The sequence below is a fragment of the Antennarius striatus genome, chromosome 4, assembly GCF_040054535.1.
Source record: "Antennarius striatus isolate MH-2024 chromosome 4, ASM4005453v1, whole genome shotgun sequence".
Lineage (NCBI taxonomy): Eukaryota > Metazoa > Chordata > Actinopteri > Lophiiformes > Antennariidae > Antennarius > Antennarius striatus.
The window spans coordinates 15,024,217-15,050,807 of NC_090779.1; the positions used below are offsets into that span (position 1 = coordinate 15,024,217).

The 26,591-nt window shown below is 38.1% G+C and overlaps 2 protein-coding genes across 3 annotated transcripts in view; both read left to right on the plus strand.

Moving 5' to 3' along the window:
• LOC137594085 (receptor-type tyrosine-protein phosphatase eta-like) overlaps positions 1–10,358 on the plus strand; it is a 38,860-nt gene extending 28,502 nt beyond the window's left edge. The window contains exons 17-35 of the mRNA XM_068313329.1: positions 846–1,109; positions 1,214–1,468; positions 2,256–2,519; positions 2,816–3,085; positions 3,165–3,425; positions 3,634–3,900; positions 4,292–4,441; positions 5,165–5,366; positions 5,563–5,678; positions 5,771–5,858; positions 5,940–5,984; positions 6,222–6,309; positions 7,336–7,426; positions 7,525–7,601; positions 7,767–7,901; positions 8,486–8,602; positions 8,861–9,021; positions 9,155–9,290; positions 9,399–10,358. Coding sequence (XP_068169430.1) covers positions 846–1,109; positions 1,214–1,468; positions 2,256–2,519; positions 2,816–3,085; positions 3,165–3,425; positions 3,634–3,900; positions 4,292–4,441; positions 5,165–5,366; positions 5,563–5,678; positions 5,771–5,858; positions 5,940–5,984; positions 6,222–6,309; positions 7,336–7,426; positions 7,525–7,601; positions 7,767–7,901; positions 8,486–8,602; positions 8,861–9,021; positions 9,155–9,290; positions 9,399–9,557 — 3,146 coding nt within the window. The 3' untranslated portion in view covers positions 9,558–10,358. The remainder of the gene's footprint in view (positions 1–845; positions 1,110–1,213; positions 1,469–2,255; positions 2,520–2,815; positions 3,086–3,164; positions 3,426–3,633; positions 3,901–4,291; positions 4,442–5,164; positions 5,367–5,562; positions 5,679–5,770; positions 5,859–5,939; positions 5,985–6,221; positions 6,310–7,335; positions 7,427–7,524; positions 7,602–7,766; positions 7,902–8,485; positions 8,603–8,860; positions 9,022–9,154; positions 9,291–9,398) is intronic.
• Positions 10,359–12,614: 2,256 nt separating this feature from the next.
• Positions 12,615–26,591, plus strand: part of osbpl5 (oxysterol binding protein-like 5) — a 44,739-nt gene continuing 30,762 nt past the window's right edge. The window contains exon 1 of one of the 2 annotated variants that reach the window (XM_068313419.1): positions 12,615–12,796. The gene's annotated coding sequence lies outside the window, so the exon portion shown is untranslated. The remainder of the gene's footprint in view (positions 12,797–26,591) is intronic. The other variant, XM_068313418.1, reaches the window with a different exon arrangement.

Here is a 26,591-nt window from a genome sequence, read left to right on the forward strand (position 1 = left end):
CTATTGATTACTTGTTTAAACAATGTATAACTGCTAAATCAGAGGATGTAAAAACAAAGTGCTGCTACAGCAATAAACATGTAATTGCAGTGGGTTTATGGGAAATGTTCAATAAATGCAACTAAAAATATAAAAAGTTGCAAAAACTGATCTGAAACACAAACTTCCCTGTCTGTAAGCAACTATAGTCTACATTCTAGACTCTAGAAGGACAGGAAATGGAAATTAATCAGTTTTATTTTAAGTTAAACAAATTCTATATACTGTATATCAACATATTAATTGCGGGCGGCACAGTGGGAGCAGTGGGTAGCGCTGTCACTGCACAGCAAGGCAGTTCCTGGTTCCTGTCCCGCTATTTGCGGAGTTTGCATGTTCTCCCCGTGTCTGCGTGGGTTCATTCATTCATTCAGTTTCTACACCCGCTTCATCTGCTGTTGCAAGTTGTGTGTCTGCGTGGGTTTTCTCCAATAAACATGCACTTCAGGTGAATCGGCCGGCTTCAAATTGCCCATTTGTGTTAGTGTGTGCTTGCGTACTTGTTTGTCTGTAAGTGACTCAGTGGTGCACTGGCATCATGACTGGAGTGTCCCCTGCCTCACGCCCCCAGTCGGCTGGGATATGCTCCAGCACCCTGCAACCCACGACAATGGATGAAGCGGTTATGGTAAACGAATGAATGAATAAATTAATGAACCAATGAATTGCTGGTTAAAATTAGATGAGTCTTTTTACGTTTTAATGATAAGTTGGGATGGAAGGCTATGTGATTCTGACCTATCCTTGTGTAATCCTCAAATGTTTTGGTTCGTTCAAGTTCTATGCATGTTGCTATTTTCATTCAGAACCTGTCGACGTCTCTGACATCATAGTCATGGGAGGTACGACCAACCTGTCAGTGAGCTGGACACCTGCTTTTGGACGGGTGTCGTCCTACACTGTCCATCTGTTCAGGGACAACCAACCGGAAGGAATGGACTCAAATCTGAGCAACAACACTGTCAACACATTGTTCCAGGATAAGAAACCAGGAGTGCTTTACTGTGTGCTGGTCACCACCAAAAGTGGACCATTTGAGAGTAACAGTTCAAGAGTTTGCAATGCAACCTGTGAGTTTAATGTACATCAGGACTCTACAGGGTTGTGCATGCATATACATTTTGTGGTGTCTTTGGGTTGAGTCCTAAATCATGGTATTAATTCCTCTGTTAAGTTCCCAACCCTCCTGGTCCCATCATGGTGGAGAGTCAGACTGTGAATTCCATTAACTTTACGTGGCCCCATCCTGAGGACATGGACCATCATCAGTACAACTTCCTTGTGTCCAGCTTCAACGGCTCCGTGCTGACTGAAGACAACTGGTTCCTGCTGGACAATCTCCAGTCTGGGACCCAGTATCACATCTCCATTGTTACTGTAGGTGTCTGGAACTACACAAGCACAGCAGTGACAGCAGAGAACTACACAAGTGGGTATGACTGGTTATGAATGTGAATGTTATTATTTATTCTTTATTTCCACCTTATTGAATGGTTTTTCTTTTTCTGACATTTGTTTTCATTTCAATCATGTTTGAATCAGTTTGTAGTGTATTTTTATGATTTATGCACCCAAAGATGTTATATATTTGAGTTTTCATTATTATTAATGCCATTATAAATTATTGAACACTTATTTGACAGTTATGTAATCCATTGCAAAATCCTCCAGTTTTTTGTTTGTTTGCTTTATTCATGGCATTAACATCAGTATGGACAGCCATGTTCATACATTGCATTTGTAAGGATATTTTTAATAGATTTGTGAGCCACATGACATTTTTGTCATTATATAAAGCCATCCAAAAGTAACAAGTGAAAATATCACGCACATCATTGCCATTGCAAATTGACCTCCGACCATATCCTGTAACCCTGCTTGGTCCAGCGGAAATCGCCACAAATGCAGTGACCTTGGAGTGGGAGCAGCAGGAGAGCAAAATTCACTACTTCTATGAGGTGTCCACCTCTAATGGCTCAATATTTCTGTAACACTGTCACTACCACCAGTGACAAAATCACAGGTCTTGTCACTGGAGGCAGCTACAGCTTCACTGTCACTAGTCAGACAGCAGATGGCACTAAGGCAGCTCCTGAGAGAGGGTCCCGTTTTATCATGCAATAACCATTATCATATGAACTGATATGAAAGCAAATATTTAAAATCCTTGTTTCAGCTGATCATCCTTTAATGCTCCCTTCTTCAAACAATCACAGAGCCTGAGATGGTGAAGCCCAGTATCTCCAGCCTGGGCTCCAATGACTCAATCTGGGTTTCATGGAACAAACCTCCTGGAAAAGTAGAGTACTATAAGGTTCATCTAAACAACAGCGCTTCCATGCTTCAGGAGAAAAGAGCAATCACTAACAAGACTTCCTGGCTGTTTGAGAGCTTGTCTGCTGGAAAGCTTTACTCTGCCATGGTAACCACATATAGTGGACCTGTCAGTTCATCATCTGGATTTGTTAGTAATGCAACTTGTAAGTATGATGCACGTGTTGAATTTGAAAGTGTCAGTGGTGTCATTAATTATAACACACGTTAATTATTATGTTTAATCATTATTAACTATTTTTCTTATTTTCTTATTTAGTATATTATATATATATATATATATATATATATATATATATATATATATATATATATATATATATATATACACACACACACACAGTAGATAGATATAGATACAGTAGATAGATATAGATAGATTTTTTTTTTTTTACTCCCCTGGTTGTTGACATCCAGAATTCTGCTATTTCCACCGCCCCAGTCCCTAACGCTCCAGGACCCATTCACATCCAGACAAAAACAACTGATTCCATCAGCATTAAGTGGGAGGAAGCACCTCTGATGACTGGTGCATCATTCTACTACCGGTTGATCATTACATCATCCCAGAGCATAGTGGATATCCCAAGCACCAACAACAGCCATTCTTTCAGCTCTTTGCTGTCTGGGACCTCCTACAACATGTCTGTCGCCACAGTGGGCATCATGGATTTAGAAAGTGAGCCAGTTTGGATCCACATGGTCACCACAAGTAAGGGGTGTTATATCACTATCCTATCATCTTTATTTTCTTGCAATATTTACATCCCAACTGTTTTCCATATAATCAGGACCTTTCAATGTGAAGCATCTTGATGCTTCATCAGAAGAGGATAGCATCACAGTCATGTGGGACAGATCTGACGAATACAAAGACAGCTACAGTTATAATGTGACCTGGCAAAGCTCAGATGGAGACAGTAGCAACATAACTGAAGACACTAAGTATCGTATTGACGGCCTGGTTCCTGGCAGGCTGTATAACCTAAGTGTCACCACAGAGACCTCTGATGGAACACAGGGTGCTCCCAGACACATTTCTATCTGCACAAGTATGGTCACTAATAACTTCATACAATCTTCATACAATAACAATCTATGAAATTTTTGTGTAAAGCAAATGACTTATGTTAAAACTTGTATCACATTCTCAGATTTAAGACAACGTCTCAAAGTCCTCATTAACCTTTAAAGACTATACATATACTTTTATGTGATGAAGTTTTAATTCTCTTTTTCTTTTCTGTTTTAATGCTGTAGATGCAAGTTCAGTGACAAACTTAAAGTGTGAAGCCCCAGATAAAACCAAAGCGGAAGTCATCCTGTCCTGGTCCAGACCTAATGGCCAACACTCTTTTTTCCAAGTTTATACAAACGATAGCAAAGCCAACAACATGACAAGCAGCTGTTGCAATCATAGTGTGTCCGGACTTCTTTTTTTTACTATATACAAGTTCACAGTGAAGACTTTCAGCTGTGGAAAACCCAGCAGTCCTGTGTCATGTCACTGCAGGACAGGCATTACAGGTAGAACAGTATGCTTTGTGAACAGTAGAATTAAAAACAAAGAAAAACATCAGAATCTTTTGTGGGTTGATGATCCGTATAATTTGAAATGCTCAGTCTATTTCTTTCATATTATAGATATCTAACAATTCTGTTATGAATCTTTGAGTTTTTCTCCAGAACAAGTGTAATGAGTTACCTTATGTTATTTTTTTCTACTTCTTAGCAGTCATGGGGCATTATCTTAAAAATGAAAGAAATTGGTGTTCTGTATTTACTGTTGAAGTGGGAAGCTCCAAAAATCAAGTAGCGTTTTTTGTTTTCTATTTTTGTTACTGTAAGGGTTTTTTTTTTCTTTTTGAGTTTAATCATTTATATCATCTAATCTTTTCTTCTTACTTTTTTCACCAAGATCCCCCCATTCCAGATAACGCTACGTCACTGGTGGAGGTGAGTGAAAGGGAACACAATAAGTTCTCCATTAAGATTGACTCCAAACTATTGAACAACATCAATGGACCAATCACACATGTTGGGGTGCTGGTGACACATAACCTGCCAGGTGGGCATTTTATTTAACTCTTCTTACTGATAAAAGGATGTAAATATGTTCTTGTAAACAAAATAATGAAATGAACATTTATTATGTGTGAAACTAATGGATCTATGCTGTACTTCTTCATTTCGTGATTGTCTCCATATAGAAGGTAAACTGATCATTATATTTTATTTGCTTGCATGTTAACAGGATTACGGAAGAAATGCTTGACAGATTTTTAGGAAATGTGGTGTGAGGGTTGGCATGTGACGTGCATCACGCTTTAAATACTTGATGGAAGACCTTTGTTCATTTAATTACATACCTTTTTGTATTTGTTTTATTCAACATCGCAAAAACTCTGAGGGCAGCATGTAACTTAAAAAGTTATAGATAGATTTGCATGAAACTTGAATCAGAGACAGTAACAGATGATTTTAGAGATGAATTGACCCAGCCAAAAAGAAAAAACTCAATATTTTGCACCAACTGTCTTCACTTCAACAAAAAATATTGATGCATCCAAGTTCAAGGTATGACTTCATGGTGAATTACATCTAAAGGAAATGTTAATCATTGGAAGGAGGAACTCTTGGCTGAGGCTTTGCAGAGATTTGAAGTCTTTTGTTTGTTTCTTATTCACAGCTGTGTTTACTGGATTTTAAAAAATGTTTCCAGGTTCCTTATAAATGAATAGTTATTCTTACTTTTTCATTCAGTTTTTTTCCATAATTCCTGCCTTTTCAGATGACACTACTAATTGGAGAAACTATCTGGGGAACACCTATGATCAATGGAAGGCAAAGAAAACCCCAGTATACCTGGCAACTGTAAGGGAGAACATCTTGCAGTCACGCAGTTCAGAAAACCCTTTGAGAATAGAAGTAGGAGATGGATCAAAATGGGAGGGCTACACTAATGGTGTCCTGGTCACAAGTGGAATATACCAGTAAGAACACAAACCATATTGTGAATACTGTAACTATATTTATAGCAATGCATTATATACAGCAATCACTGCTAGACGATAGAATAAAAATAAATTTTTAGATTGCTCTATTATGTAAATGCTTTTGCTTGATGAACTGCAAAGACTTGCAAAGGTCTGTATCCAAATCTCTTGACTGTTTCGTTTAATCCTGCAGATATTCTATTGTGTTATTCACCAGTCTGTCTCTGCAAAACAACACAGTGAATAGTGAACTGTCACTCGTTTCAAGCACAAACTTCTATCCTCCCGTTGAGCTCCAAAAGGACCCTGGTAACAAATTCAGATTATTTGGCATGAATTATTCCAAAATGTAAGGAAAAATGCTCATATGCTAATGTTTTGTTTTTTATTTAATTCAATAGCTATCCTTGGAATTGCCATTGGATCAACATTGGGAATTTTTGCCGTTCTCTTTATTGTGCTCATTGGTTTCATTATTTACTGGAGAAGGTTTGTCATTATCGCTGAAAACATTTGAGTGAATCAGAGTGTATAGGACTGATCTGTCAACTCCCTGTTAACATCCTGCAGGTTATCCAGAAAAGAATCATCAGACATACAGATCCATTCTTTGAGGTAAATTTCATATTTTCAAAGTATTAATACAACACTATAGTAAATATGCATTTTTTAGTGATTGAGTCAACATTGTTTTTTCGTCTTGTTTTTCTAGGGCCAAAGTGTAAGTGTTCATCTTTTAAAATGAAAAAGTTCAAATGTTGCACTTCAGATTAAACAGATTACGTTTTACTGAAAACAGGAAGAAAACTGACATTATAGCTCATTTCTGACCTCTGGTGTCTGTTTAAGTAGAAATGTAGGTGTAAAGGTGGAGGACTACGAGACGTACTACAGGAAGCAGAAAGCAGACTCCAACTGTGGCTTCGCTGAAGAGTTTGAGGTGAAACAAGATAAAAATAATAGTAAAGAATTAACAGTTCAATATGTTCAGATTTATGATAATCATCAACAGTTATTGATAAATATTTAATTATAATTTTACTATATAAAAAAAATAATAATTTCATTACATTTCATTTTTGATGAACTTATATGTAAATGTTATGAATAGTCAGTCTTGGAGTGTAATGTAAAATGAAAGATGATGATATGAAAAAGTGAAAACCTTGTTTTAAATTAAAAATAGCACAAAGACAATTCAAATTTTAAAATTGAGAATTTCCATTGTTTTTAATAAAGATGATTTTGGATTTGATGCACGGAATTCACATGCAGACATTGAAAACAAAAGACTGGAAAAGCTTTTAAATGCTAAAGGAGAACATCTGGGGAAACATCTTAAAATGTATGATGTTAACTTAACAGGTTAGTAACATGACTGGGTGCAAAAAGAAACTTACAGGCAGGCTGTCTCTGAGGTGAAGTTGGGAGCAGTTCACCACTTTGAAAGACTGCACTTGCAAATTGTGCAACAATTTAAGGATAAATTTTCTCAGAATAAAATCAGAGTTGGGGGAATTTATCATTTACAGTGACAATATCATTAAATCTCTGTACGGAAGGAGCAAGACCAAAAAAACAGTATTGGATGGCTGTGATCTCCAAACAGCACCTCATTAAAAAAAGACAGAATTCTATAATGGCTCCATTCTATTAAAAACAGACAGGATTATGTGGTGACATCACTGCATTAAAACAAATAGTTCAGTTGCTGAAATTCTTGACAATATGAGAAATTGGAAAACATTTCACTTTCAGAATTACAACCATTGGTTGTAATGTTCTCAAATAAAAAGATGCAACACAGCAGTGAACATGACCCGGTCCCAACAGACATCAACTTCTGAATGAGGATATCAACTTTTTCACTCAAGTGTGAGAACTGTTTTCTGAGGAAGCCTGCAAGGATTTTAGTGCATATATTAAGCCATGCAATAATCACATTTCTTCCCCTTTTGTGTTAAAGGACCTGAAGGTTGTTGGGACCGATCAGTCGAAAACAAATGCTTTGGCTATGGAGAACAAGCCCAAGAACCGCTACAACAACGTGCTTCCCTGTGAGTGACCTGAATAAATTCACCTCTGTTCTTTATTTTACAGTTTCATTTTTCTGATGTGTTTCTTTTTAAAATAACCCTCCTTTCTGAAATCCAAGATGACTGTTCTCGAGTGAAACTCTCCATCATCCATGGGAGTCCATACGATGACTACATCAATGCTAACTACATCCCGGTGCGTAGTTTGTGGCTCAGTCACGGCTTCTCTATCAGACAACATCGTACTGGGGAGCATTACAGCTCCTTGTTTCACATCAGACTATTTCTATTTGATCATTGTGCGTATTTGAGACTCGCCTAACAAAGACTGACCAGAATGTACATTTTTGTTCTGTGGCAGGGTCACAACTCCAGGAAGGAATTTATTGCATCTCAGGGTCCTCTGCCAGCCACAGTCAATGCATTCTGGAGGATGATCTGGGAGAAGAATGTACAGACTTTGGTCATGCTGACACGCTGTAATGAACAGGGGCGAGTGAGTATGAACAGAGATATAACATCTAGCAGGAGCATGATTACGTACATGCATGGGAACACAATGTCCCAAGCCGGAATAACACTGTGCCTGAACAATGAATAGTTCCTAAATGTAGGCAGTGTCATATTACAATACAGTGCTGCATGGTCCATATTTAAACTGACACACTATCATCAACATGAGATGCTGTGATTTAATGCACTTCTAAAGATTGTTTTCATGTTATCAAATATAACTTGAACACTGAAAGTTAAACCAGACTTTTACAAAAACATTAAATCAAAATTTCAATTAATCTACTGTACATATTTGACAGTTTACTCTTAACACTATGGGAGTTGATGCACACACAAAAAAATCATTACAGTACTTATCTTTTAGTAGCTAGGAAGAAGGCCAAAATTCAAATGAAAGCTAAAGAAGGAAAAACAGAATCTCCAAGCATAAGCTGCTATATGTAGCATACAGTATTAGACCATATTTTAAATATGTTATCCTAAATGTTATGCATCTCGAATACAGGCTATTTCTGTATTCAGATTATAAGTTATGAATTCTTAATGAATCATTGTCTTTTGTAGGTCAAGTGTGAGAAATACTGGGATTCTGGCACAAAGCACTTTGAAAACATCACTGGAACAACAACCGCTGAAATAGCACTTGAAGACTGGACCATCAGGGACATCAGCATTAAAAATGTAAGTAAGATGATGCACATGACAAAAAGAAACAAGTTACTGCAGAGTAAAAGCAAAGACTTTTGTGTCAGTATGAATTGTGTCAGTATGAATACAGTGTTTAATACCTTTAGTTTGGAATAAAGCCCAACAGCCACAACAGCTCAGCTCGTCACAGTCTGTGCTTTAAATAAATCATGAAGCCCATACATTTACAAGCTATCATGTTGATTTCTCTGTCGCTATAAATTGACGCATGTGCACATGTTCATCCTTAAGGTGAAAACAGCAGAAACACGTTTGGTGCGTCAATTCCACTTCACTGCCTGGCCAGATCATGGGGTACCAGAAACCACTGAACTCCTCATCAGCTTTAGACATTTGGTCCGAGAGCACATGGACCAGTACTCCAGACACTCTCCTACTGTTGTTCACTGCAGGTAAAAAAAAAAATCCCACACTCTTTGTCTGCAGTTTGAATTGCACACCTCAGATATGACAGAGAAATCATGTGATGCTCTGTGTGGCCCTCACCCCTCCCTCTTTCTGACTGTTATTGCTGTGTGATCTCAGCGCTGGTGTTGGACGTACAGGTACCTTCATAGCCATTGATCGGTTGATCTTCCAGATTGAAAGGGACAATATTGTAGACGTGTATAGCATTGTCCATGATATGCGCATGCACCGGCCTCTTATGGTGCAGACAGAGGTAAGACACAGCCACACACACACTATCTTGTTTTGTGGTCTATGTGCACATGTTTTAAATGATGAGTATGCTGCAGCTCAATGCACTCTGTATTTGATGTCTCTCCAGGATCAGTATGTGTTCTTAAACCAGTGTGCTATGGACATCATCAGATCAAGAACTGGAAATAATGTAGATCTAATCTACCAAAATATCACCGCACTCTCTACGTATGAGAATGTAGAACCAAACACAGGTTATCCCAAAAATGGACACCGCAATGCATGAACCATACCAATCACCCAGTTCTTGTGCGTATTCTCTTTGAATAAAATCCTAGAAAGTGCTGTATGTATTTTAAATTTAAGTTTTACTTTTTTTGCCTGGCACACTTTAAGAATTTGTTATCATTCAGGTCTTAGACTTGTACTTTCTGGTATTTATTTGTTTAAAAATATTTGATAAAGGAAGTTGTATTATACTGCATATTGGGCAACAATAGAAGAAATGATCCTTGACCAAAAATGTTTTGATATGTAGATGTTAACTGTAGTAACCTGTAATATCTCTATCTTCTTACATTATACTTTTACATTACTACTGTATATGTTTTTCTGATAATGATGTGATTTTCTCAGGTAATATTTTTGATGCTGTAAAGGTGATATAGATACTTTTGACAAAGAGGACCCGTGATTTTATTCGTGGAATGACTTTGTCTTGAAAATGCTGTTATAAATATTCTTTGCCCATTTAAAACAAGTGTAGTTTAAATGGTGTCACTCTCTGCCCCTACTATTAATTTGTTGCAGTACTCTTGACCTTTCTCAATATTTGCTGGTTTTTTGAGGTTTGTAAGATGTGCCAAACAGTTCCTTTTTCACCTCTTAATCCAATATATTCTGTGCAATGTCTTTTAATGAAGGATGTTTTGTTATTTCTTGTGGGGGCTCTGGTATGTGTATGCACTGTAGTGAATAATGCGCTGGAAGCATTTGCTTTTCTACACTGACCACACTTTGAAACAGCTGTTAAATTTTTTTTTCCAATCCATATCATACATTTTGGCCAGTTCTTTCAATACTCAAATATATTTGATTGGTAAAGTCTCACTTTAACTGTTGAGATGTCACTTTTATCAAAAGCTCAGGAACACAAATGAAAGTCTTAAAGAACATATGCTTGTTTTTTTGTGTGATTTCTTTATCTACATTAAGCTTTCCTTTAAGAATCAATAATATTATGTGTCACTTCCTGCAGCGTATTTGGTCTATCTGTGGATATTTTCTCAAAGACCTGTTGGTTCCTTTTTTTTTTTTTTTGGATAATTCATGCATTTGTAGCCTGTAAACTTTTTTAATGCTATACTTTATTTCTGCTGTTTCATGATGTTTTTAATGACTGAAAGCACCTATTGTTTTTAATGAAAACAAGAATAGAAAATAGTCTCACAGTTTCAGGATTTTATGTTTTATAAGCTGCTTGCTGGTACAATGCAACAATGTAAAAGTCACAATGAGCATTTATTGTAAAATAAAGTGGGATTAAAAATGTTATTATATTTTACCCCAAACATGTGTGGCTATTGAATGTGAATCGGTGTGTAAACTTCCCTATAACTTAACAGTCATGTTTTATTTTAATCATTTTAGAATTCTTGAAGCTAGTATATACTAGTTTCATTGTTGTGTAACATTTCATTACCCAATACATTATTGCAAACGCAGTGTAACCGCTATTCTTTAATACTGCACCTGATGACAAATGCATTTTGCCGATAGTTTTTGAATTATTTTAAATGGAATAACAACATCTGACAAATAATAGAATGCCCTGCAGAAGAGGACTGAGCATGCAAACCTCTGCATTATTTACAGCAACGAGGAAGCCACAGGTACAGTAGCTAAGTGCACCCTTAAAGGATGAATAAATAATGCCGTTTCTGTCTTTTACTTTGGGAGGAAAGCATTTTCACACGGGGATTTCAATAATTTCTAATTCTAAAGCTTACTACAGCAAAGCACCATAGAGATTTTTGTATGACCTTTTTTTTTTTTCTAAGGCCAATTTTTTTCACCCAGTACAGTTTACTTGTGGCATGGTGGTAAAATAAGACACTACCAGTATAAGGGCTTCAATAAGCCTGATATCTTCTACAGTATGATTTCCTCATTTATCCATTTCCTACAGGCATATTCATTCTTTTTCATTCCAGAAAGTTGGATCCAAAATTAGATTTTGCATTGAATTCCTCTTTCTAGTTTCATATGCAATGAGTGGCAATCGGAAGTACAGTATAGAGCTGAAGCCATTAAAACCGCTTACAAAGATGAAGGGAAAATGAAAACTAACTGAATTATTTACACTTGATATTGAGTTTATATACCAGTTAATCTGCCATGATAAAATCTTTCAATTAAAGTTAAAAACTTTCAATGAAAATTTGTTATCTTTAAAGTAGAAAGAACATTCACTCAAACAGCTAAGGTATTACCTTCTTTGAGTTAAATACTTTTAAGTTTAGTGTAGCTGCACATACACTCTGGAAACCTTGGAATCATATGTCAACATTTTAGTTATTTACTCACAGATCTGTCTTAAAATTTAATGAAATCCTTTTTGTCTACCACCATATAATTTTAACAAAATCATTGACAATTTTTCGTGCTGACAATCATATGATCTCATATAATGAATATTAAGGCCACACTGAAAAACTGAAAAGAGATTTTTTTAAAATTAAGATATACTGTATAATGTAATTTTACAAGAAAAAATGTATATTATTCCCAGTCATGTCCTGTTGCAAACTTCAAAAAGGTCCATGGGTCACGTAAGGTTCAACTTTAACACATTTTTACAAATAAAGAACAATTGAATCTTTTGACTCAACATTAACATGATCATTCAGTATCATAATTTTAAAATGTTGTGGAGAAAACCAGCGTGTTCTGAAGAAAGCACCTGAGAGAAAGGAAAGGATGGCAGAAAAGAAGTTCAAATTATTTGAGGAAGTGATACTAGGTAATGGTTCACTTCACTGGGGTGTTTTAGAACTTTATTGTAGTCATAGTACATCCTATTTCAGCTGAATATAATACAAATAACAATATACAGTATCAGATATCGTATCTTATATCTAAAATATCATTTTTAATATATCACATATTTCATCTTATACTTCATATCATTTATCATAAAGTTTATTATAAACCCTTTGACGCTAAAAAAAAAAAAAACCGAACTGTCCAATCTAAAAACTACGACACAATGCAGTAAGTGTAGTTCGCAACTACGACCACAGGTGTCGCTGTCTCTCTCTGTGACAGCCAGCAGCCAGACGAACCGAAGCAGGAGGATCCAGTCCAGTCCACACTCTCCATGTTGAAACGGAGCAACTTCTCCAGCCGACTCCCATCGTCCGCCACATCCCACAGCCCAGCTGTTCCACGCAGCCCCTGCTATGAGGTTAAACTGGGAAGGAAGCTCAGAAACAACTGTATGAACGCCGCACTGGTCGAAACAGAGTAAGTTTACCTCCACCTACTATCTTACTACACCACGCCAACGTGGCGAGAAAGATAACTTGTTATTTTAGGCGAGCGTTTCTTCTTCTTTCAACTAATGTGTGTTTATTGTGCTGACTTGCGCTAGCTAGCTTACAACGGTTGTTTTTACTTGAGCTCGACAAGCTTTTTCTCTGGACCCAGATGTTAGTTTTTCCATCGTAACGTCGCAACATTTGGAGGAATTTCGCGGGTGGTGGTACTCGCGTTTTTCCTGGGGGGTTCGTGTGCCTTTTGGCCGGTTGGAGGCTAACGGTACAAGCTAGCTGCATAAAGTACACCTACATCTTCACGTTAGCCCACCGTGAGCCATGCGGTCTGGCTTGTCACTTGTTTGCATGGCAACCGCGAACCTCGCCTATTTCTCTGGTGGGTGATGAGGGCAAGTACGTTTATGGTTCCTGCATTTTTGTTTAACATTCCTGCAACCATCATGCCTCGTGTTTACCTAACGGTCAACTGGATCGATAATCGGGACCGATCAGAAATGGATTACATTATCCGCTATGTACGTGGCAAAGCCATTATAGGTGAATAGATATTTTAAAAAAGCGACTAGTCTATGTAATAGTTACAACCTCGACTGCACAAAGGGGGAGGCTTAGGCATGGCGTGTTGCAGGCAGTATGTGAGGGTGAGACATAATGGAACGTGGCACCATACTGTGGATGAATCAGAGGAGAGGTTGGTAAATAAAAGCTGTCCTTATGGAGGGCAGATTAAGACATGGTCAACATGGGTGAAATTTAGTGAGGAGTTGCCAAACCTGTAACCTATGCCATGTGTTCACTGTCAGCAGCCGCGTTTTGAGATGGCTTTCATGTAGCTTGAAAGACATCTTGTGATAGATTCATCTTTTAAATCTCTATATTGTTGTACTTTTTGGTGCAGTCGAGGCTTTTGCGACTACAGACTGAGTGTCACAATAAATAGATAGATAGATAGATAGATACTTTAATAATCCCGGAGGAAATTCCACTATAATGTGATGTGATAATTTGACTGAAATTCACTTACTCTGGACACACTGGTGTATGGATGCATTCATTCTCTTTTCTGTTCTCATCAATCTTTGTAAGTGACCCATTTGTCATTTATTTATTAAATTTACAAGCTTTTGTCTCCCAGTTGTTGTTTCTGTGATCTTCCTTAATTGACTGTCCACCATTACTGAATTAAACATAGATTTGGGGATGCCCCCCTCCAAAAAAGCCCCAAAACTAACCCCCCCAAAAAAACAACAACAAACGGGAGTTGTTGCATGTTAACTTCTTGAGTACAACATACCATGTAAAGTGAATTCCTGCATACTTTTCAACTTGCAGAATTACATTCATTTGCAATATAAACAGGTTTGGATAACCATGACCTGGACAACTGAGAACCTACACAGACAATTTTAACCATGGTTAAAATTGTCTGATGTTTCGCCTGATGAAGGCGAATCATCTCTTAATATTTTGTCCGATTAATGGTCTAGCAACGGAACATCCAAAGTGAATGTAATTCTACAAGCTAGAAGGCAGGTTGGAATCATTTATATGTGGTTTGCCTGATTCTTCCATTTCCCACTAGCCTGGTCCAAAATAATAAATTGTATTTGCGCTTATTACCATCATAAGCACAATTATTTTGTTGTATGCTATATGTGTGGCAGGACTTGGTGTCATCATGTCCATTGTGGTCAACTGAGTCAGGTACACCCTGTCACTTTCTGGGTCTAATCACCTTCGTTTCAGGGAAGATGTGACACTATAATATGACGACAAGGCATGCAGCAGAAGCATTCAAGCAGATACAACATTGGGCAAAGATCTTCTTTAAAAAGTAAAGGAGAATGAGATATAGTGGCAAGTTTGCCCGGCAGAATCATCAAAGTGGTTCAGCAGTTAATCAAAGCCTGTACAAACCTAAAGACAGTTAAAGCACATGGACTCAACTGTCATTAGGCAATATAGTTGAAACAGAGTGGACATAGGGTTATTAAGAGTAATCGATTAATAGTGGAACTGAATGATTATTGTTAAATATTTTTGCTGGACAACTCGTATGTCTCTCTGAAAGACAATTCTATTTAGATTTTTCGTTTTGACTGACATGTTAAGATTGATGTCAACATCAAAAACCATATTTTGGATTCTGATATTTCATCCTGTTGAGATAATTTTACCGCATCACTTCACCTCATCCATTTGTCTGTTCCCAGTATTGACAAAGATAGAAGAGCTTATGATCTTTAATCATGGGGTATTACGTGGAGTTGGGCTTTAATACAGATGAGAATTGCACAGAAGTGCACTTTAGTTAATAGTTAAAATGTTACTGGAACCTGTCACTTCAAATCACTGGGAAATAAAAAGAGGGTTAATCTTAAGCACAATAGATAATGATGACAAAAATGCTAAAAGTGAAATATGAAGTGGAAAAATTTGGAAAAATTACAACTGAATGAAAAAGACAATTTAACAATCTTTTGCTTGTTACCCACTTTCTCTTTTTGTTGAAGCGCTGCAAAGTCCTTATTTTTTTGATTGCGTCAGTCTTTCTGTATGTCTGTACTTTGAGTTGACGCTGTCTTTCAGAGTGGATTATTGCCCGGCTTTCCAGTATTAGGATTCTCTGTGACTGGCACTGCAAAAAATTGATCTCATAATGAATGACTGCAAAATGTCAGATTGCAACTGGTATTGATGGTGACATCGGAATTGAAGGTCATTAATACTGGGGACCATTGGAAATGGGTCATGCGATCACTGACAGCAGACAATACTCCTGCTGTTACAGCTGCTCATGATCGAGTGAGTCTGACTTTAATTATTCTGTGTCTAATGACCATGATTAGGGTTAGATGTAACCCATTATAAACCAACAGATCTATTTAACTTTCTTTTTAAGCGTCTTGACTTTTATAATGATAATACATTTTCTTTTCTGACTTATTAGCACTCAAAACCTAGTCAGGTGTCAGTTCACCTTGAACTAATCAGGTGGGGTTACTTAATGGTGTTTGTCTCTAAGCCGTTCAAATAGAACCGTGGCTTTGCTGTGCTGGGAATGACAAACGGGAAGAGAATAACTGTGAAAGACTGAACGATGAAAGGGTGGTGAGAAAGTTGACTTGAGTTTGTGGGTGTTTAGTCCTGTTTTTTATCACTGCTTTTTCTAACAGGAACAACACCAGCAGATGTCCCAGCTTCCCTGCCGTGCTGTGAGGAATACTCACATCCGACCACAAACTGCAGATCTGACTCGAGCACGAGTTTAAGATTCCTGTATTGTACAATGTCCCTGATTTGTGTCCAGCTGGGGACACAATTATACACCATTGCTACTCTCTCTTCCCCCCTCATTTCCTGTCTATTACCTAATATCAACTGTATAAACCCAATTCTAATGTAAAATGTAAGTAGGTATAATGCAGTGATTTCCAGATAATATTTTGACTGACATACAGTTCAGTAGAGAATGATGAAAAGATGTTGAGTAAAGTGGCTGACTTAGTGGTTTTCAATAAATACATGATCATTCTGAACCTGATATCTGTACCATGTTAGTTTACCATTGTGTAGCATGCCCTACTCTTTTAACAACACTCAGGGGAGAGAGGACTGTAATTGTTGATGCTTCAATCTGATTGATGAGTAGCTGTTGGTAGTGACTTTACCTTTTGAAGATGTGACTTTCATAGTCACCTGCTAGCATTTAACCACTTTGCTTGGAGAATGTTCCAGTCAAGTGTTTTAGAGCATTCACAACTTTGCCAGTCTTTTGTACATACATGTTTGAGTTGCGCTGCTGTCAAAAAATTCTAAATATACTTTTATTTACAAAAATATAGAAGAGATAAAAATTAAGATATATTTGTTGTCTTCATGGTATTTCCAGTTAAATTGTCTAAAAGGATTACAAAAGGAGGTCACAGAGCAACGCTTTGGAATGAGGCTCATAAGATTACAGACATCTTGTGTGAAACTATCAATCGTGTTGACCGCTAACAGGGATGTTGATTTAAACAACCAGCTGGGTATTTTATTTGGCCTTTGTTTGGAAATACGACAGAATAGTATGACAGGAAGTGAACAATGCAATGGGATGATGACGTGACAAATAGGATTTTCCTGGTCAAAATCAAGTTAGAACTTCAAGGTAAGCATTGGTAACCTCTTCAAACCACTCGGCCAGCACTCATACCTAATCTCTCGGGTCTTCAGGCTTACTGCTGGGCTGGTGTTTGTCCTGCTGCAAGGCCTACAGGCTGAAGCTGGTGTGTAATCCTCCTGTTAGGATTCAGGGTTTCTTATTTTCAGGGTAGAACTGTGTGACGACCAAGAGCTCAAACCCAATACAAGTTCATTTAGATAACAGTGCATGTGATATTTAATATTTTTTGCATATTTAATTGTAAAGGCACAACACAGAAAGGACTTTGAAATGCTTTTTGCTTTTTACAAATATGATTTCTTTACTGCAAATTTTCAATCAAACAAAGCAAAATGGGTTTGAATGACATTGAACAATCAGGAGTGCTTAGCTTTGAGGAAACACGGATATAAAACTAGAGATAAAGCACCACAATGTTTTATTTCTTTGATGTCATCTAAGACTCGAGATTGCTGAGATAAACTTCCTGGCGTACCAGATAAAACTGTTCCTTTCTAAGATAGAATGACCCTGTATATCTTCATATCACACCTTCCTATTACAGGGTACCAGGTACAAAAAAATGTCAGAGCACAAATGCCAGTCAAAAGATTCCCTGAATAGACCTTCGAAGACCTAGTTGTTGTTGCTTAGTGGGCTTTTGCACGAAGCCCGTTTTCTGACTCAGGTGTTGTAACACAGCTGTGAAAAGTGTATTTATAGGGTTGTCAGTCATGAAATTGTAGCTGACCGGTAATTGCCATGTTGTCATTAGATTTGTGGTTTTGTACTTTCTTTGTTTAAACAAAAATTTGTTCACATTAGTGTTTGTTGTGGGGCTCAGCTTTCTAACAAAATTGTTCTGATGTTCATGTCAGTAACTGCTCAAAAAAACGAGCACACAATTATGAAACAACTGTTAACAGTCCTAATTATTTGTTCACTGACTGAAAACAGCTAACATGTCTAACTTAATTGAGGCTGTTGTGAGTCTTCATCTTAACTTTCCTTCCTACTATTGTAGTCCATATTTAATATACTCCTCACATGAGTTACTACTGTCATGGCGGCAATAACAAAAGGAGGGAGATTTTTGAGAGGCTAAAGTAATAGAATTAGGTGGAAAGAATGTAGTTAAGCATTCACCAGGTAGGAGCTGTTGTCAGAAAGATAGTGGCACTTACACTACTGAAGAGCAGTCAGTAGTGTCAGTATGTGACAACTGTAAAATTCTTCTCGGTAATTTTCCAAAAGACCCAGAGTCCTATAAATAATTAGTTTGAATGTGACTGGAAGTTTTCTTCCGTAGGGTTTGATAAGTGGCTCTGAGCTGTTCCAGTTCCCCTGGGATGGACATGCTTTTCCCTGACATCTAGTGGGGGAATCTAGGCTAATACTGCTCCATATTGAATCTGCCTATCTGCCCCTAGAGAGCTGCTGCACTTTTTATCAGGCTCAGGCTTCCTTCTCCTACCATGGTCTTGCAGATTTTCTTTGTCCCAAGTCCATCTTTTTAAAATGTCACTGTACTCTACAGAAAAAAACTCACCCATGTGAACACTACACCAGCGTCATCATCTTAAGGTTATACACTCACCGGCCACTTTATTAGGTACACCTGTCCAACTGCTCATTAACACTTAATTTCTAATCAGCCAATCACATGGCGGGAACTCAGTGCATTTAGGCATGTAGACATGGTCAAGACAATCTCCTGCAGTTCAAACCGAGCATCAGTATGGGGAAGAAAGGTGATTTGAGTGACTTTGAACGTGGCATGGTTGTTGGTGCCAGAAGGGCTGGTCTGAGTATTTCAGAAACTGCTGATCTACTGGGATTTTCACGCACAACCATCTCTAGGGTTTACAGAGAATGGTCCTAAAAAGAAAAAATATCCAGTGAGCGGCAGTTCTGTGGGCGGAAATGCCTCGTTGATGCCAGAGGTCAGAGGAGAATGGCCAGACTGGTTCGAGCTGATAGAAAGGCAACAGTGACTCAAATAACCACCCGTTACAACCAGGGTAGGCAGAAGAGCATCTCTGAACGCACAGTACGTCGAACTGTGAGGCAGATGGGCTACAGCAGCAGAAGACCACGCCGGGTGCCACTCTTTTCAGCTAAGAACAGGAAACTAGGCTACAATTTGCACAAGCTCATCGAAATTGGACAATAGAAGATTGGAAAAACGTTGCCTGGTCTGATGAGTCTCGATTTCTGCTGCGACATTCGGATGGTAGGTTCAAAATTTGGCGTCAACAACATGAAAGCATGGATCCATCCTGCCTTGTATCAACGGTTCAGGCTGGTGGTGGTGGTGTAATGGTGTGGGGAATATTTTCTTGGCACTCTTTGGACCCCTTGGTACCAATTGGGCATCGTTGCAACACCACAGCCCACCTGAGTATTGTTGCTGACCATGTCCATCCCTTTATGACCACAATGTACCCAACTTCTGATGGCTACTTTCAGCAGGATAATGCGCCATGTCATAAAGCTGCTATCATCTCAGACCGGTTTCTTGAACATGACGATGAGTTCACTGTACTCAAATGGCCTCCACAGTCACCAGATCTCAATCCAATAGAGCATCTTTGGGATGTGGTGGAACGGGAGATTCGTAACATGGATGTGTGGCCGACAAATCTGCGCCAACTGTGTGATGCCATCATGTCAATATGGACCAAACACTCTGAGGTATGCTTCCAGCACCTTGTTGAATCTATGCCACGAAGTATTGAGGCAGCTCTGAAGGCAAAAGGGGGTCCAACCCGTTACTAGCATGGTGTACCTAATAAAGTGGCCGGTGAGTATATATACCACAGAAATCATTTTACCTCAAGAAAGTAGTGGCCAATAGTGTGCTTCAAGGAAAATTTGGCCATCCCAACATGACGTTTATGCATCCCAAAAGTAATAACAGGCTATACGGTAGGGTATGCAAGGATTGAGTTTTGTTAATAGCACAATATAAAAAGTAAACAAACTGTTAATTTAAATGATTTTGAAATAACAACGTCATATCTGTTTAAGTAAAGAGAAAAAAAGAGTTTTAGAAATAAAGATGTAATAGTTTTTTTTTACTCTTGCTTTTCACTCAATAGTTTTTTTTCGCCTTTAATTCATATATTCTCCCGTTGACACTGCATCAAGCTGAAAGAACCTCCTCCACATAAATTTCAGTAATATGTCAATGATATCTGTCTTTCTCCATTCACTTTTGATGGTTTTTCAATCCAGAAAGCACTCATTGTCAGTTGCTTTTTCTCCAACTTTTGCATCTTTTTGGGGGGCATGTTGATAATCAATCAACCTTTGTATAGCACTTAAAAACATCAGCAGACATTTAGAAGCACTATAACAGACAGAACAGAGAAACCCAACAGGATTCTCCAAGCATAAGCGACAGTTTATGTGCAATTTCCGGGATTAATAAAGTATATATCTTGTTTTTGCTCTGGAGGGAAACTTGCGCGATATTAAAACATAATAGTGATTTCCTAGTTTGAAATTTACAGTAAGGGGAGAAATGGAAAAATTGTGAATATTTTTATTGAATGGAAGTGCATTTAAAGCTTGCATTCCAGTCTGACGATCATGTGTCCCAGTCAAAAAATGTGAGTCAAAGACGCAAGGACGCACTCAAACGAGAACACTGATGCTTATGAAATGTATTGGTTCCGGAAGAAATTACGTAAGTAGAAAATTGCGTAAGTAGAGACGCGTTTTCCATGCAAATGCCCTAACCCGTTCCAAGCCCCCAAAAATTCCGGCATGTATGTTTTATAAAGCATAAAAATGCATCAAAACATGTAACAAATACATCTTCCAATTAGATGATTACACAATAAATGAGAGTTGTGCATAACGTGAAAAACAAAGAATAGACTAAAGAATAAAATTGATGATCATTTACCTTTTAACTGCTGTCCTCATTGTTTTTTGCCCTCTTTGGTTCATGCGCTCCTATCTCACAATGCCAAACAACAGAGTGAATTCCAGTCCTCCTTTTGAACTTCACCAACCACCCATGCAATGCCTTAAACTCCTTAAACTTCCTTTTGTTTTAATAACGTGGCGATTGTAGATGCTTTACGGCCATATTCTTTGGCGAGATCAACCAAAGGCATCCCTTTTTCATGCTTTTCTGTTATCTCTTGCATTGTTTGTATGGACAAAAAAACTCTTTTCTTTGTCTTTTCCTCTGTTCTCCGTCACTTTCTTGGAGTCCATAGCGAATACTCAAAAAGTTAATACAGTATATTTGCGCAAAACCATCAGAACACCTCACAGGTCAAAAACTGAATGACGAGGACCCTGCATAAACACCGATGTAGCTCCACACAGAGGTCCCTCTTAGCCAATGGGATGCCAGGAAGATACTGGGTAATAGCCAATGGCAGAGCAGCTATGAGAATGTTGCGTTCAGGAACCTGTGGGAGCTGCGACTATCAGCCCATACTGTGTTTTTACCTTTCGTAAGTCGAAATTTCCGCATAACTAGAGGCAATATTTTCCTAATGAGAAATTTTGTAAGTAGAGACATTAAGTAGAGGTACCACTGTACATCTCAAACTACGAAAGCCTGTTCGTAAGCTGAATTGTTTGTCATTACTTATTAAATCTATAATTGCCATTTGAGGTCATTTTAAATGCCAATTCTGCTGTAAATGTGAAAGTTCTATTCCCTTAGATTTACCAGAAACAATTCCAGGACATAAAAGGAACACATAATGAAATAAAATACTGTAGTACCATAATCTAACTTTTACATCTCTACCTCTGCTGAATGAATTTTTTCGTCTGGGGGTGTAGAGGCTAAGCTGATCTTTAATCCACTGAGGTATTCCACCACACTGAATGACGCAATGATACGCTTTTTGTAATCAAGTGTCCAACACACCTCTTTATGTCTGATTAATCTCTTCATGAAATAGCAAAACATTCAGAGAGCAGCGCTTTCGGACAGAAACTTAACCCGGCAAACATTGGTTCCTACATCATTTAGCTGCTACAGGGGGACAGCGTCATCAATAATTAACAACAAAAAAAAGAATTAACAGCCAGGTTGTGACAATTTTCTTAAAGAACGCCTATAGTTTTCGTTGCAGGCACTTACTTTCAACCTCACCTGAATTGTTGGCAGACTCAGTGTTTGCAAACATTCTCACACACATAAAAATATTGTACTTTCATTCACTGCATGGAAGCCTGCAGAGATGACCCATCAACAGGAACGCCACATGAAGTACGACATCAGAGCACACTGTTTATTTAGTGTAATATTTGCTGAGTTATTTTGAAATTACGTGTGAAATCTTTATATATTTAAAAAAAAATCTTAATCTATAGGGTGTTAATGTTCAGCTGCTGGGTGAAGGTGACAGCAGAAGGAGGAACTACATTAGTCGGACATAGTGGCGCGCGGTTGTTTGTATCCACAAATGTTTGTAAGTTGTATGTTCATATCTAAAGGACAAATAAACTTTTGCAATTACTGTAAATGTCAACATTCATTTCACTTTAAATGTCTGGGGTTGCACTTTTGGAAGAATGTTTTTCCTGGCAAATCATACTGATGGTCAGACTTATGCACCATTTCTTTAAAAGCCTGTTTTTCAACTGTATTGAATAGTCTTTCACTATGTTCGTCATGCTGTCTGTCAATGTGCAGCATTCTCATACTGTCCCTTTAGTACTGTTGGCCAGAAGTGTCAGTAATTTATAATAGCCCGGATGTACTCGTGAAGCTTTCACTTTGAAATGTTTGCGATTACATGATAATTGTGGCAGTCCTAGCTATGGCTGCATCATTCTGTATTTCTGCTTGTCTTGTATCAGTGTTGTAATGGTGTCTGCATTATATGAGGATGCCAACAACTTGTGGTGTCTGTAGATAGTAGACTTTTGTGTAATTTCCACTTTAATTTGAAAAAAGTTTTTTCCCCAGTTTCATCGTGAGACAAACAATAACTTTATAAAGACACCTAAAACCACTTGGATTACACAGATGAGCCATTCTCCACTATTACTGTTGTATTTCTGTCTTATAATAACTCTTATAATTGATGTTCCCTATCTTGTCAAGTTTCATCGGCACATATTGTCACCTGCTTCTACACGCTGAATGTTAATGTAGGGCCACCTGTGACAACATTAGCTTACCTAATTGGTACTGAAAGGGATAAAAAGATGACTTTCTTGCATATCAAACATACACACCCACATCCACTCACGCACACAACCTCCTGACCACATGATATTTGTTCAAATGCTCCAGGGTAGCGGATGTGTATTTTTAGAGCAGTTGTAATACCACACACCCAATGCTGTCAATGTCAGTTGAGGCAAATAGTGGCAGCTATTTTACTGCTTGACAAAGGAAAACTCATGCCTCTCATTTTCCACAACTGATTTACATTGGAAAGTCTGATAAAACTTATTTGTTATGTAATGCCTGAGCAGTGGATATATACAATTTCCTCTGGGATTAATGAAGTATCTGTCTGTCTGTCTGTGTGTCTGTCTGTCTGTCTGTCTGTCTGTCTAAAACAATTTATACAGCTGCATATAAAGACACCTTGTTGCATGGTTCATGTACTGTACATAGAAGCCTTGTTCAGCCAACATTTTCATTCCCGGGCCAATGCGCCATTATTCCACACCACACTGAGGAAATGGCCGAGTGATGGAAGACATCACTGATCTCCAACAACCCTTTTTCACCCATAACGAAACTATAGAGAAACATTCACATATGTTGACACTCCATAATATTACAAGTCAAGTGGGTTATGTTTATGTAAATTTATACAATTTATGGCACAGGTAAAAAGAAACAATCTCTTAAAACATTTTGATCATAAAATTCTGTAGACAGAATTTTCCTTTTCAAAAAGGACATACACAAGTTTATTTTCTAAAGGGAGAGTTTTTAATCATACTCCTACTCCTGCAAAAAGCACTGGTGATCACAAAATCCAACCAGACTTTTAATGGTCTTCCTTGCGCAACAGTATTGGAGCAGAAACGGTTGGACATGTAAGGAAAACAAAACAGAAACTGAACAAATGGAGTAGATTCCATGGACATTTTTCAGATACACACTGGTACACACAAGTCTCGCTTCCTTGATTAATTAGACATGTAAAAAAACAATACATTAACAAAAAAAATATATATGAAATTGTGGTCTTGTCTTGTTCATGTTTGTGTTTGTTTTGAGTGAACTATTTTTATTTTGTGTCACTCATTAATATTTTAAGCTTTCACCACATTTTGACCTCTTCTCTCTGTATATACAGTGCGCCCTCGTTACTTGCGGTGTGGTCCAGGAACCACACGTGAATAACAAATTCCTCGATATAGCAACAAACTATTATTTACAGTAATTTAAATGTTTATGAACCCTCGTCATACTGATATTAAACCACTTTCTATCTGTATTAACTCTTGTCACACTCTTATTGACTGTTTAAAGCATTTTTGTGTCTCATGGAAGTGCATTGCCTTCCGAGACTCACGGAACATAGCGCACTTCCGGATGCCGTCAGCCAATAGAATGCACGTACGGTATCACGCTACTAGCTACTAAAAATCTGCGATGAGGTGAAGTCACGAGTGTTGATGCAAACTGTATAGAATTTCCCCTTTGTGGTTTTGCCTGGAGCAGGGAGACATAGCATCCATTCATATATTCACATACATTTCAGAGAACTGACATTGCGGCAAAAACTGACTGCAGAACCTAACTGTAGAATGTCATGAAAGATCCAGTAAAAACACAAAAGTAAACATTTCTGATATTAAACTATGTTTTTCTCATATTATAGCAGATTATTATATTAATGCTGTGTTTAAGTGGTAGATGTACAGTGTGTACATCCCCTTTCAGATGTTGAGCTTTGCAGTTTCAAGGGATAAATCGCTGCATCAATGTTGGGATTGCAGCAGGGTTTTTTTTTTTTTACATCCCTTTTGTACTTTGTGTTTTATTATGAAATATGTGTTGCTTAGGCCTTGATTACATCATGGTTTTAACGTCAGCCTGCTAATGCCTCCACTTGCTAGAGGTCTTTGCAAACGGTTGAATTATGTGTAATTTTTACCATTTTGCCTCTGGTGTTTCTATGTCATGGTATTTTGTTGACTGTAGAGACATGTTGGTAAAGATATCAAGTTTTATTGCCATAGAAAAAAATACTCAACCATCAGCATTATGTGTATTTGATTTGTCTAGTCTGTTGTCCGAGTGGTTTAGTGAGCGGAGAAAGTGCAGTGTGTTAGATTACATGAAGAGGGTGCGTGTGATGACTGCATATAGCTGTCTGCCAAGCAAGCATTACCTTAACCTTTAAGAAAGACCTCAGGTTTCAGAGTATAGATGGTTTCCATTACGTGGGGCCACAATATGAAAGTGATACCCTACCCCACAGCCATTTTATCGATGTTTATTGTTCATACTCTCTCTATAGTGGTTTCAGAATTAATTGTTTGTGCTATTAAACACATTTAATCATTTCAGTGCCCTAAAATTATGCAGAGCATACCTAGAAGTGAGACAGTTGTCATTGGTGCAGACTTTAATGGACATGTTGGTGCAGGAAACAGAGGTGATGAGGAGGTGATGGGCAGTTTTGGTATCCAGGAGAGGAATGCAGAAGGACAGATGGTGATTGACTTTGCAAAAAGGATGGAAACAGCTATAGTGAATACTGTCTCCCAGAAGATGTAGGAACATAGGTTGACGTATAAGAGTGGAGGTGGGAGCACACAAATAGACACATCTTGTGTAGATGGTATAATCTAAAGAAAATCAGTGACTGCAAAGTGGTGGTAGGTGAGAGTATAGCCAAACAGCATAGGATGGTAGTGTGTAGGATGACTCTGGTGGCGAGGAAGATGAAGAAGGCAAAGGCAGAGTAGAGGACGAAATGGTGGATGCTGAAAAGGAAGAGTGTTGCATGACTTTTAGGAAGGGATTAAGACTGGCTCTGGGTGGTCAGGAGGTGCTTCCACATGGCTGGACAACAGCAGGTAATGTAATGAGGGAGACAGGTAGGAGAGTACTTGGTGTGTCATCTGGAAGGAAAGTAGATAAGGAGACTTGGTGATGGAATGAGGATGTACAGGAGTGTGTTTGGGGCAGCAGTGGCTCAGTAGTAGAGCGGGTCATCCAATGTTCTGAGATAGGCGGTTTGATTCCAGCTCCCACCCAAAAAAACACCCAGAGGTGAGCTGACAGTGGGAGGTGTCAGCTGACCTCCGGAGCACTGCCGAGGCGCCCTTGAGCAAGGCGCCGTCATCCTTACAAGTTGCTCATTGGGGCGCACCAAGCAGGAACTGCCAGCCACTCTACCTCCCACTGCATGGTTACGGGCCCCCTGTGTGTATTTGTTTGATCAGGGCTTGTACACACAAACATATGCATTTGATTTGACTAACTAGAGTGTACCACTAATTTCTCTTTGGGGATTAATCGAGCATTAAAGATAAAAAAATAAAAATGAAAAAAAAATACGGAGAAAGCGGTTAGCTAAGAAGAAGTGGAACACAGAGTACTGAGGAGAGTAGAAAGGAGTAATGCAGCGTAAGGTGAAAGTAGAGGCAAAGGCCAAAC